This window comes from Notechis scutatus, chromosome 12, assembly GCF_049901735.1.
Source record: "Notechis scutatus isolate UNSWTSFEM ecotype Mainland chromosome 12, rNotScu1.2, whole genome shotgun sequence".
NCBI lineage: Eukaryota > Metazoa > Chordata > Lepidosauria > Squamata > Elapidae > Notechis > Notechis scutatus.
In genome coordinates this window covers 12,754,745-12,767,091 of record NC_142020.1, presented here as the reverse complement: position 1 = coordinate 12,767,091, position 12,347 = coordinate 12,754,745, and the positions used below count along the sequence as shown (strand labels likewise).

The 12,347-nt window shown below is 41.7% G+C and overlaps 1 protein-coding gene across 3 annotated transcripts in view; it reads left to right on the top strand.

Moving 5' to 3' along the window:
* DNAH3 (dynein axonemal heavy chain 3) overlaps window positions 1-12,347 on the top strand; it is a 79,734-nt gene that overhangs the window by 33,022 nt on the left and 34,365 nt on the right. For all 3 annotated transcript variants that reach the window (XM_026685692.2, XM_087942148.1, XM_087942149.1), the window contains 15 exons: window positions 388-524; window positions 721-922; window positions 1,548-1,640; window positions 2,144-2,254; window positions 3,018-3,132; window positions 4,153-4,351; window positions 4,911-5,019; window positions 5,625-5,738; window positions 5,975-6,151; window positions 6,730-6,821; window positions 7,668-7,887; window positions 8,544-8,678; window positions 9,075-9,186; window positions 10,558-10,799; window positions 12,072-12,172. In XM_026685692.2, coding sequence (XP_026541477.2) covers window positions 388-524; window positions 721-922; window positions 1,548-1,640; window positions 2,144-2,254; window positions 3,018-3,132; window positions 4,153-4,351; window positions 4,911-5,019; window positions 5,625-5,738; window positions 5,975-6,151; window positions 6,730-6,821; window positions 7,668-7,887; window positions 8,544-8,678; window positions 9,075-9,186; window positions 10,558-10,799; window positions 12,072-12,172 — 2,159 coding nt within the window. The remainder of the gene's footprint in view (window positions 1-387; window positions 525-720; window positions 923-1,547; window positions 1,641-2,143; window positions 2,255-3,017; window positions 3,133-4,152; window positions 4,352-4,910; window positions 5,020-5,624; window positions 5,739-5,974; window positions 6,152-6,729; window positions 6,822-7,667; window positions 7,888-8,543; window positions 8,679-9,074; window positions 9,187-10,557; window positions 10,800-12,071; window positions 12,173-12,347) is intronic.

The window sequence follows — 12,347 nt, the reverse complement described above, 5'->3', positions numbered from 1 at the left end:
TCGAAAAGGCAACTGGACTTGCTTTGTTTGTTTTCTTCCTTGAAAACATTTCTCTTCTCATCCAAGAAACTGATTCGGTTCTATCAGTTAGCACTGAAGAACCCAAAGGTGCTTTTTCAAGAGGCAGCTGGATTTTCTTGGTTTTTCCTTGAAGACATTTTGCTTCTTATCCAACCACGGATAAGGGGCAACCATGACCTGGATGACTGAGAATCTCCATAGACGTAGAACTGAAGAAATTTCTTGGAGGAGAAGTGAAACATTTTCAAGGAAAAGAAAAAAACCAAGGAAGTCCAGTTGCCTCTTGAAGAAGCACCTTTGGGACAACCATGACCTGGAGGACTAAGAATCTCCACAGATGTCTTTTATCTTTGGTGTGAAATGTAGGTGAAAGACACCAGAGTCCTCATTGCTACGGAACAGCCCAAGATGTTGAGCCGACTTCAAGAAGCAAATCTGTTTTTGGAAGACATCCAGAGGGGCCTGAATAATTACTTAGAAAAGAAGAGATTGTTTTTCCCAAGGTATGCCTCTTCCCAATTGGCAGACAAAGAATCCTCCTTGCAACCATTGGTTGGCTAAGCACACCTTCATTCATTCATTCCCTCAGGTACTGTTGCCCAGGGAATTCTGGGAGTTGAAGTCCAGACGTCTTAATGTGGCTAAGATTGGAAAACACTAAAGTAATGGGCCTGGGCCTCTGGGATCTCTTTTGAACAGGTTCTTCTTCCTTTCAAACGATGAGCTGCTGGAGATTTTATCGGAAACCAAAGATCCTCTCCGTGTCCAGCCACACTTGAAGAAGTGCTTCGAAGGGATTGCAAAACTGGAATTCACCGAAGCCTTGGAAATCACAGGAATGATCAGTTCAGAGAAGGAAGTTGTTCCTTTTATTAAGAAAATCTTTCCAGTCCACGCCAGGGTAATCCTTCTCTCCCTCCCTCCCTCCTTCTCTTTTTTCCTCCTCTTTCTTTTTCTCTTTCCTTCTCTGTCTTTCTGTCCTTTCTTCCTTCCCTCTTTTCTTTCCTTCTTTCCTTCCTTCCTTCCTTCCCTCCCTCCCTCCCTCCCTCCTCCCTCCTTCCTTCCTTCCTTCCTTCCTCCCCAGCTTTGGGAAATGTCCTATTTGAGATGCTGAAATTTAGACACAACTTCAACACGGTCAAAATATATTGAATTGCATTTGTATGTTTGCAAATCCTGTGTAGCTGGGCAGGAGGGGCGTTTTAGACCAGGGCTCCACAACCTTTTTGATTTCACAGATCAGTGGCGGTGCTGGTGGCAGCTTTGGTGGTTTCAGTATCAAGGGGGGGATGGTTTTGCATGCACAGCCTAAACCCCTTCCTACGCAAATGAAGCTTCACAACTCACCTGCTGCTTTGGTGGCCCAGTTCCCAACGGGCCGTGGCCCGGTAGCAGTCTGCGACTCAGAGGTTGGGGACCCCTGTTTTAGACAGTCGGGTTTAAGAGGCTGTTATTGTTGGGGGGTGGGTCACTGTAATTTGTCATTGTTTGCAGTTTTTCTCCTTTTTTTGTTTTGTTCTCTTAAGGGCATGGTTGAGAAGTGGCTGTTGCAAGTGGAAGAAATGATGTTGGCTAGCATTAGGCAAGTCATGGAAAATGGCATCAAAGGGTACGATGAGGTAAGCAGCGAATCGGCAGATGCTTTGAGGAGTTAACTACACCCACAGCCTTACACAATCAGACAAAAGGAGTCAAGATGCGGATGTGCTTATATGTGTTGAGTCCATTGTTAACAGCTGTATTTTCTAAGCTGAAACCATTATATTTTCTGAAGCCATTGTACACAGGTTTTTAGCTTGTAGATACTTTGTATATCGATCTATCAGATTTCAAAATTTAGATGTGTCTTAAAAGGCCCCATTTGGGGAGAAGGGAACCCCTAAGATTTTGAGAAGCACAGGGGATAGGAAAAGGCTGCCAAAATTGCAGGACTATTGTTTAGTTTTTTTTTTTTTTTAAAAAAGATGTTTTAAAAAGAAGAGAATAAAGCCCTTTTTAGAGCTTAGCGACTGTTTTACCAAGCGCTTCTCTGACCCCTATCAAAACAGATGTTTGATGTGCCCTAGCTGTAGCTGGAAAAGGTGCAAATATTATTTCTTGTGTGTTATATATGTTTTTTTAGGTTCCTCGAAAAGCATGGGTGCTGCAGTGGCCAGGACAAGTTGTCATTTGTGTATCTTCAATCTTCTGGACCAAAGAAGTATCGGAAGCCATACAGGAAAACTCTTTACCTGTAATTACACACGTACCCCTTAAGTTATCCAATATAGCAACTTTTCCCAGTCTTCTAGATAGGTTGGGACTACAACTCCCAGAATTCCCTAGCTTTTGCTTGGTGATGGCTGGTATGCAGAGTTTGTACCCACCCCGAAAGCTTCTTACTTTGCTTTTAATGATAAAACCATAAAAGATGACTGAGTTCTGCTCCATGCAGGCAGTCCTCGACTTACGACCACAATGACAACCGCCATTTCTGTTGGTAAGCAAGTTGGTTGTTAAGTGAATCACACCCAATTTTAAGACCCTTTTTTGGGGGGTCAGGGTTGTTAACTGGATCCCTGCAATTAAAGTGAGTCATGGGATCATTAAGCGATTCTGGTTTCTTCCATGACTTTGCTTTGTGGAAGGTTGCAAATGGCGGTCGTGCAATCCAGGATGCTGCAGCTGCTGGTTGCCAAGCACCCAAATTTGGATGTCATGACTGCGGTGATGCCATGACAGTCATAAGTGCAAGTACCAGTCATAAGTCACAATTTTTCAGGGCCATTGTAACTTCGAACGGTCACCAAACTAATGGTTTTAAGTCGAGGGTTGCTTGTATATAATTTTTTTTTTAAAAAATGTAATTCCTTTTCAAAATAGGAGAAAAAAAAATACCCCAAACTTTTGACCTCTTCTGGGAATTTCTGGCGGGCATTTTTTTTCATCCCTGACTTATGCTGACGGATCTCGTGAGGAGGAGGAAACCCAGCCTCATTGTTGTGTCTCTGCTTCAGGCATTTTTGGAGAAAAGCAACAGGCAGATTGGGGAAATCGTGGAGCTGGTGAGAGGAAAGCTGTCGAGCGGAGCTCGGTTGACCCTGGGTGCCCTCACGGTCATTGATGTGCATGGTAAGTGGCGGTGGTCAAGATGAAAAAGATGTTGAAATATGGATTGTCTAACGAGGGGTGGAAGGGAGATCAAGGAACGTTATGAATAGGGAGGTAAAGTAAAGGTTTCCCTGTCCAGTCATGTCCGACTCTAGAGGTTGGTGCTCATCTCCATTTCTTAGCCGAGGGAGCCAACGTGGCCAGCATGACTATGTGCTTAGGCACATGGAACATTGTTATCTTCCCACTGAACTGGTACCTATTTATTTACTCTCATTTGCATGCTTTTGAACTGCTAGTGGTACCTATTTACTCTCATTTGCATGCTTTCAAACTGCTAGCGCTACCTATTTATCTACTTGCATTTGCGTGCTTTCGAACTGCTAGTGGTACCTATTTATCTACTCGCATTTGCATGCTTTCAAACTGCTAGTGCTACCTATTTATCTACTCGCATTTGCATGCTTTCAAACTGCTAGTGCTACCTATTTATCTATTCTCATTTGCATGCTTTCAAACTGCTAGTGCTACCTATTTATCTACTCGCATTTGCGTGCTTTCGAACTGCTAGTGGTACCTATTTATCTACTCGCATTTGCATGCTTTCAAACTGCTAGTGCTACCTATTTATCTACTCGCATTTGCATGCTTTCAAACTGCTAGTGGTACCTATTTATCTACTCTCATTTGCATGCTTTCAAACTGCTAGTGCTACCTATTTATCTACTCGCATTTGCATGCTTTCAAACTGCTAGCGCTGCCTATTTATCTACTCGCATTTGCATGCTTTCAAACTGCTAGTGGTACATATTTATCTACTCGCATTTGCATGCTTTCGAACTGCTAGTGGTACCTACAGAGCCCCAAAGAATACAACCACACTGTAGTTTAAGCATAACAGATGAATATTGATTGATCGGTTATTATGCGATAAGTCTTTTTCTACACCTAGCAACCACGTAGCTAGATATTCTCCATGAGCCACAGCTGAACCCAGCCCCAAATATTTTACTTATGCCACATAAAATTTTGCATCTGCAGCACGTGACGTGGTGGCAAAATTGTCTGAAGACCGAGTTTCAGATCTGAATGATTTCCAGTGGATTTCTCAGCTGCGGTACTACTGGGAAAACAGAGACGTCATGGTTCGAATGATCACAACCGAAGCCAAGTATGGATATGAATATCTGGGTAACTCGTTGCGTTTGGTGATAACTCCACTGACCGACCGATGCTACAGGTAAAATTCCTCCCCAATTTTTTAATCTTCAATAAAATATTTATAGGTCAAGGTTAGCAAAGGCATTGATTTGATGAAGGGAGTACAATCATGACAGGAAGCAAAATTATTATTTTTTTGAATTCAAGCAGTGAATCTTAGATTTCTTGTAGAATTCTTTTTATCCAATTTCTTGGATAAAAACGTATTAATTTAGTCCCCTGCTCAATAGAATTAATTCCTCGGTATGGAAAGAGGATATGGGGTAGTCAAGGAGTCCCTTTAATTCCCTTAACAATATAAATTATGTTTGTTGCATCACGAACTAAATATTAGTCATAATTTGTGTGATGATATCCCTTGCACCCCCTGACACCAATGATTGGATTCACAAATTACACCAAGCTTAGGTTGAAGACGGCATAATGGCGTGATTCACACATAATATAGCACCATAAATCATGCACAATGATTTGGATAACATGTCAGTGTATGTGTATGTGAAGAGAGAATGAGGGTGGGTCTCTGTATAGTTATGTATCTATTGATTTCTCTTTATAATCTCATTCCTATGTTCTAGGACCTTAATGGGAGCTTTGAAATTAAATCTAGGAGGAGCTCCCGAAGGACCGGCTGGTACTGGGAAAACAGAAACTACTAAGGATCTTGCCAAAGCTTTGGCTAAGCAGGTACCAAAGAAATAAAAAATCACCTTTTCCTTCTCTCTTCTCCTCTCTTCTCCCCCTTTTCCCCTCTCTCTTCTCCTTCTCCTTTTCTCTTCTCCTTTCTTCTCTTTTCTCCTCCTCATTCGCTTCTTTTTCTTTTCTTTCTCCTCTTTTCATCTTCTTCTTCCTCCTCCTCCCCCTCCTCCTCCTTTTCATCCTCCTGGTCCATGTGTCATAGGGAAAAATAGCCATTGGATGTACGAGTTTATGTACACCCAATATTTGCGGGGCAGACTTTTAGCTTCACTGATTGCAGCCTTGGCCTCTTAAGTGTATTCTGTGAAATGCCCTCTGAAACTGTGGAGGGGAGGAGAAAGATAATGTAAGCCCCACAGGATAGCTCAGACCGAGAAACAGACACTGTGTAGGCCTAAAGCTACTTTTATTAGAAGAACTCTAGTAACCGAACCTTGCAATTAATAAATGAATGGGTTTCCTCTTTATCTTTCTGTGAATCAGGAGGATGTTTTGCTTGCTTTAGTCATTCTCTCTCTTTCTCTCCCTCTCCTTCTCTCTCTCTCTCTCTGTAAGTGTAAACTTACAATCAAATGTGCTGTTATGTGTTTTAGTGTGTCGTCTTCAATTGCTCAGACGGTCTTGATTACAAAGCGATGGGCAAATTCTTTAAAGGACTGGCACAGGCTGGGGCTTGGGCCTGCTTTGATGAGTTCAACAGAATTGAGGTAATTATGCCTAGCATCAATAGCTACTGTTGTCTAAATCCTTTAATGCAGAAACCTCCAATGTTGGCTACTTTACAATTTGTGGACTTCAACTCCCAGAATTCCTCAGGCATGCTGGCTGAGGAATTTTGGGAGTTGAATTCCACAAGTCTTCAACCTGAACACTGCTTTAGATCACACTCTTATTATATGGATTTTTAAACTGGTTTCAACCTTTTATGTCCTGACTTTCATAGGTTGAAGTGCTCTCTGTGGTAGCACAACAGATCCTCAGTATTCAACAGGCTATTATTCGCAAGCTCCGGACTTTTCTCTTCGAAGGCACGGAAATTTCCCTTAATCCAACTTGTGCAGTATTCATCACCATGAATCCTGGGTATGCGGGCCGAGCTGAACTTCCAGATAACCTCAAGGTGAACCAGGATGTTTCCAATAAACCATGATTGGAGTAAACAGATAGTATTCAGAAATCCAAAGAGGAAGGAAGAGTTAGTTTCAGGACCTTGGATAGCTCCTATGAAATACACACCTTTTCTCTCCCCAGTCTGATGCTTTTAGTAATTTTAAAGATATGTAGGTTTCAACTCCCAGAATTCCTTAGCCAGCATGAAAAACACGCTCTGCAGACAGGCTGCCTGGCATTTTTCTTTTAGCATCTTATTCCTCCAGAACTTTTTGATAGTTGAGTGAAGCAGGGACTCACCGTAGAACTTGTACTGAAATCCTCAAATCTCCCGGCCAATATAGCTACAGCTAGAATCATAGACTCATAGAATCCTAGGGCTGGAAGAGATATTGGGGGCTTCTAGTCTGACCTCCTGCTCAAGGCAGAAGCCTTATACAACTGACTTAAATGATTGTCCCCTCTATTAGTGAATACGTCCCAGGACAAAATGCTGAAGGAATCTATGGCAGGATTCATAAGGAAAAGTTTGGGAATGTTCTCCTTTATATTCTCTTCAGGATGTGCTGTTATTTTATTTTTTTAAAGGCTTTATTCCGAACAGTAGCCATGATGGTCCCAGATTATGCTTTGATTGGTGAAATTTCACTTTATTCGATGGGATTTCTCGATTCCAGAAGGTAGGTAAAGCTGCATTTTTACAAAGTAAATCTATTGCTTTTTTTTAAAGACACTTTTTCATACTCTTTTTTTTTTCTTCTCTTCTTATACATAAAAATCCCATCTGGGGATCTATAATTTTACAAACCCATCCAAATGCATAGATTATTATTTTGTATCTACAGAGTTGCTTTCAAGTTTCTTCTTTCTAGCTACATAGTCAATAACACTATCTTTTTTTGATGAATGAAATGTTAAAATACCCAAACAGAGTGATTAATTTATTATTTTTAATTGCAGCCACAGGCTAGCGTAATAATCAATTCCAGTCATTAGGACTGTACTCAATGTCATCCCATTAATAAGATGAAAAATTGGTCATTTACATTGTTCTCATGTTTATAAATGATTCAGGAACGTTATATCCATTTTAGGCCCTTGCTATTTTTTTCTAATATTTTCATTGTAGTATTTCTAAACCACTTTCATACTTATATATTTGTTTTTTATTGTGCATTATGCTTTAGGCTGTGTTAAATTTTACAAATAAATGTAGTAATATGTGCAATGTCCAGCAGGAGAGACCAGATCCACATGTAAAGATCCACATTAAAATGATTTATTTCTAAAAGTCTATGCATAGGTATCTTCTCAACTAACCATTGGCACTTGCTTAAAATTAGATAAGAGTAAATGGAATTCAAGGGAAGATGAATTTAGTTTGCTTGTGAGTACATGAGGATTCTAGACTGAACCCTCTTTGACTCCCCCTCCAAGTTCTGCCACTCCTGCATATAGATGTTTATCTTCTTTTTCTGCTTGATATTTTGGCTTCAGGCATCAAAACATCTTCTGATCTTTTGCAGCCTTGCACAGAAAATTGTTGCCACTTACCGCCTTTGCTCTGAACAGCTGTCCTCACAGCATCATTATGACTATGGGATGCGAGCAGTCAAATCTGTCCTGACAGCAGCAGGGAATTTGAAACTAAAATATCCTATAGAAAATGAAAGCGTTTTGTTGCTCAGAGCTCTGTTGGATGTTAACTTAGCTAAATTTTTGGCCCAAGATGTTCCTTTGTTTCAGGTAAGATCATTATCCGGATGTCAGTAACACACATTTCTTCAGTATAAAACAGTGATTATGAAATGATTCGGAGACATTGAAAGCAAAGTAGATTTTTAACCTGTAGTATTTATTTATTTGTATCCTGCCTTTATTATTATTTACAAATACCTCAAGGCAGCGAATGTATTAAACATGCCTTCCTCCTCCTATTTTTCCCACAACAACAACAACCCTGTGAGGTGGGTTGGGTTGAGAGAAAGAGGGACTGGCCCAAAGTCACCCAGGTGCTTTCATGCCTAAAGTGGGATTAGAACTTGCCATCTCCTGGTTTCTAGCCTAGTGCCTTCGCCACAAGACCAAACTGACTGTCAATATATATTTCAATATACTTTATTAAAATGACAAAACTTTGAGGAAGTTATATAGTGTTAAAACTTCTTCAGATGTTTGGCTTCCTGATTCTCTGCAGTAACCTTACTTATTTAAACTTCTTGAATCTATCTGAGAATGCAGAACAGTGAGAGATATGTTTATTTATTATTAAATTGCTATGCTTCCTGACTCCTAATCATTTGCCAGATTTTTCAAGGTGATAAAACCTTGAAATTATACATATAACTGTTCCTGGAAGTTCAGGTTTTCCAGACCTCCTTTTTTCCCCTTCTCTTACACAGGGAATCATATCTGATTTGTTTCCTGGAATTGTCCTTCCGCAACCCGATTATGTCCTCTTCATCCAGGCATTGAATCACAATATTGAGAAAATGAATCTTCAACCAGTTCCCTGGTTTATTGGGAAAATTATTCAGGTTTCTTCCATTTTTCTCTCCCTTTTAAAAAAATATTTTATTGCTAGCAAAGCAATGTGCTGGAGGTCCATATCCACACTGCTAATTTAACCGAGTTAAACAGAGCATCAATGTTAGCAACTTCAAGATGAATGGGGTTCAACTCCCAGAACTCCCTAGCCAGAACTCCCTAGCCTAGCCCTAATCCTAACCCTAACCCTAACCCTAACCCTAACCCTAACCCTAACCCTTAAAGTTGCCAGATTGAGAAACAATGCTCTAAACAACGTATATCTAGAAATCCGGAACTCTAATAGCAAACATAAGCATATTATTGATGCAATTTGCATCATTAAAAACTCCCTGGATATCCTATCAAGGTTTAAAATAATGCTTCTTATTTATTTCGTGTTACAGATTTATGAGATGATGATGGTGCGTCACGGCTTCATGATTGTGGGCGAACCAATGGGTGGCAAAACCTTTGCGTATAAAGTGCTTGCTGCCGCTCTTGGGGATTTGAGCCAAGGTGAGAGATCAAATGAACGACAACCCCGCTTTGCTTTCACGCGGAAAATAAGATTTCCCCCTGGGGAAACTTGCTAACATACTTCCATCATAAAATCAGACTGTATGCCCCTTTTAATGACCCCGTAATCCCTTGCAGGGTGAAATCTGGGCAACTGAATGGAGCGGAGTGTTTACTGGCCGGATGCCCTTCCTGTCACCAATGCGGAGTTTTTCCCCCCAGTATATAAATTCTCAGTGTGCCCAGAGAGAGACATATCTGCCTCTACCTAGGATCAAACTCTCACCCTCCTGATTGTGAGGTGAGAGCTCCAGCTATAGGCCACCGCAACACTCAAATTGGTCCTTTTATTACAAATGACCCCAAATTAAGATGGAAACAGCATGTTAAATAACCTGCCTCAAACAGTTGCAAGAAATCCCTTCCCTTTACGCTAAGTCGGGGGCAATTTTAAAGTTGCCAAGGTTGAGAAACACCGACCTATGACCCCATGGCTGGCTGGAGAATTCTGGGCGTTGAAGTCCACACAGCTCAAAGTGTCTCTCAACCCTGGCAACTTTAAGTTGTGTGGACTTCAATGCCCAGAATTCCCCAGCCAGCGTGAGTTGAAGTCCACTTATCTTAAAGTTGCTAAAGTCGAGAAACACTGACCTAGCTAAAGAGAAGGGATTTCTTGCAACTGTTCTGTTAGTTGAAGTTCCCTTATTTTAAAGTTGCCAAGGTTCAAAAACCCTGATTGAAAATATGCTCCTCACTCTCTCTCTCTTTCTCTCTCTGTGTGTCTCTCTCTCTGTCTCTGTGTATGTGTGTCTCTCTCTCTGACTCTTTCTCTCTGTCTCTGTCTCTTTGTCTCTCTCTCATCTCTCCCTGTCTCTCTCTGTCTGTCTCTCTCTTTTTGTCTCTTTGTCTCTCTCTCTCTTTCTTTCTCTCTCTGTCTCTTTGTCTCTCTCTGTCTCTCTGTCTCTTTCTCTCCGTCTCTCTCTCTGTCTGTCTCTGTCTCTTTGTCTCTCTCTCTCTCTTGTCTCTGTGTCTCTGTCTCTCTCTGTCTGTCTGTCTCTGTCTCTTTGTCTTTCTCTTGTCTCTCTCTGTCTCTGTCTCTGTCTCTCTGTCTCTGTCTCTTTGTCTCTCTCTCTCTCTCTCTCTCTCTCTCTTGTCTCTCTCTGTGTCTCTGTCTCTGTCTCTCTCTCTCTCTTGTCTCTCTGTCTCTGTCTCTGTCTCTTTGTCTTTCTCTTGTCTCTCTCCATCTCTGTCTCTTTGTCTCTCTCTCTTGGATCTCTCTGTCTCTCTGTCTCTGTCTCTTTCTCTCTCTCTCTCTCTCTCTCTCTCTCTGTGTCTCTCTCTCTCTCTCTCCATCTCTCTCTCTGTCTTTAGAACCATCAATGGAAGAGGTTGCTGTGGAATACAAAATTATCAACCCGAAAGCAATCACCATGGGGCAACTGTATGGCTGTTTTGATCCTGTTAGCCACGAATGGACAGACGGCGTTCTTGCAAACACTTTCAGAGAACAGGCCTCTTCCACCAACGAGGACAGAAAGTGGATTATTTTTGACGGGCCGGTCGATGCTGTTTGGATTGAAAACATGAACACTGTTTTAGATGATAATAAGAAGGTAATTGGCAGTTTTCCCCCCAGTGCTGACATAAGCCTCTAGGTTGCATTATCTAATTAGGTCGAATAATCGAAAGTGCTTTTTAGAAGCCAATAAGCTAATTTGATTTAAAGCAAAAAGCACTCAGCATGTGTGTTTGGCTGTTTTTACAAATAGATAATTAGGGTAACTTTTTACGCTGTTTTCCCACTAAAAGCAGTGAACCACTTTATTAAATGGACTTTTTTAAAAAAAATTGAGGGTATGCATATACACACACACCGACAAGACACACACAAACACAAGTAGACACTTATACACAGAAATGGCACTTCCGGTTATTGGCAAAACTGGGCCCTAGCAAGCGATGGCTTCGACTTACAACCACAGCTGGGAGTAGAATCTCCCTTGCTAAGTGAGTCACGCCTGATTTTATGACCTTTTTTTTTTGCCACAGTTGTTAAGCGAATCCCAGCAGTCGTTAACCTATCATGTGGACGTTATGCGAATCCGGCTTCCCTCCCCCATGGGCTTCCCTTTTCAGATGGCACCTTGGAAGGTCGCAAATGGGGATCCCATGACCCTGGGACGCTGCACTTGCCGCAAATACATGCTGGTTGCTAAGCAACCACGTTTTGATCACATGACGATGAGGATACTGCAAGTGTTGTATGTTTAAGGACTGGTCATAAGTCCCGTTTTTCAGCACCATTGTAACTTCGAACAGCCGCTAAATGAATGGTTGCAAGTCAAGGACTACCTGTATGGACTCTACATTTTAAAAAATTATCATTCTAGGAAAATGAAAAACTAATTTGTGGACATAAAGGGTTCTGAGGCAGAAGTTCCAGCTGCTGGGGTAATCTTCGCCATGGCTAGTTCATTCAAATACCGAATGACATGGGGCAGCTATAACAAAAGGGGCACAAGGGCTCAGTGGTTAAAGACACCAGGCTCGTCAGCTGGAAAAAGTGACAGACCAGGTTCGGGACCCCAGCGCTGTGTGACGGGGTGAACTCCCTTCCTTTTCCCAGCTCCTGCCAACCTAGCAGTTTGCAAGCATGCCAATGCGAGTAGATGAATAGGTACCACTTTGGTGGGAAAGTAACAGCTTTCTGTGCACCTCAGTGTATCCCGGCCACATGACCACCGAAAAATGTCTTTGCACAACTCCAAAGACAGGGGAGAACCTTTACCTTAAGCTACAGCAGAAATAGTTGAGTGACAGGAGAGGTCTGTTGCAACCTCTTCTGCATGACTGGACTGAAGTAGCTTTTCCTGTTTCCCTTAAAGTTGTGCTTGATGAGCGGGGAGATCATTCAGATGAGCGCACAAATGAGCCTTATCTTTGAGCCTGAAGATCTTGAACAAGCTTCTCCAGCAACGGTTAGCAGGTAAATCCGGCCAGCTGAATTCTTAGGGTCAGAATCATAGTCCAATGTTTTGACCAAGGCTTCCCAAGACACACACTTACTTAAAACAACTCTTGTTTTATTTCAACGCTGGGAATTATTTTCATTCCCAGCCAGTAATGAGTCCCAAACAGTCCCTCGAGATAAGCACCCACCT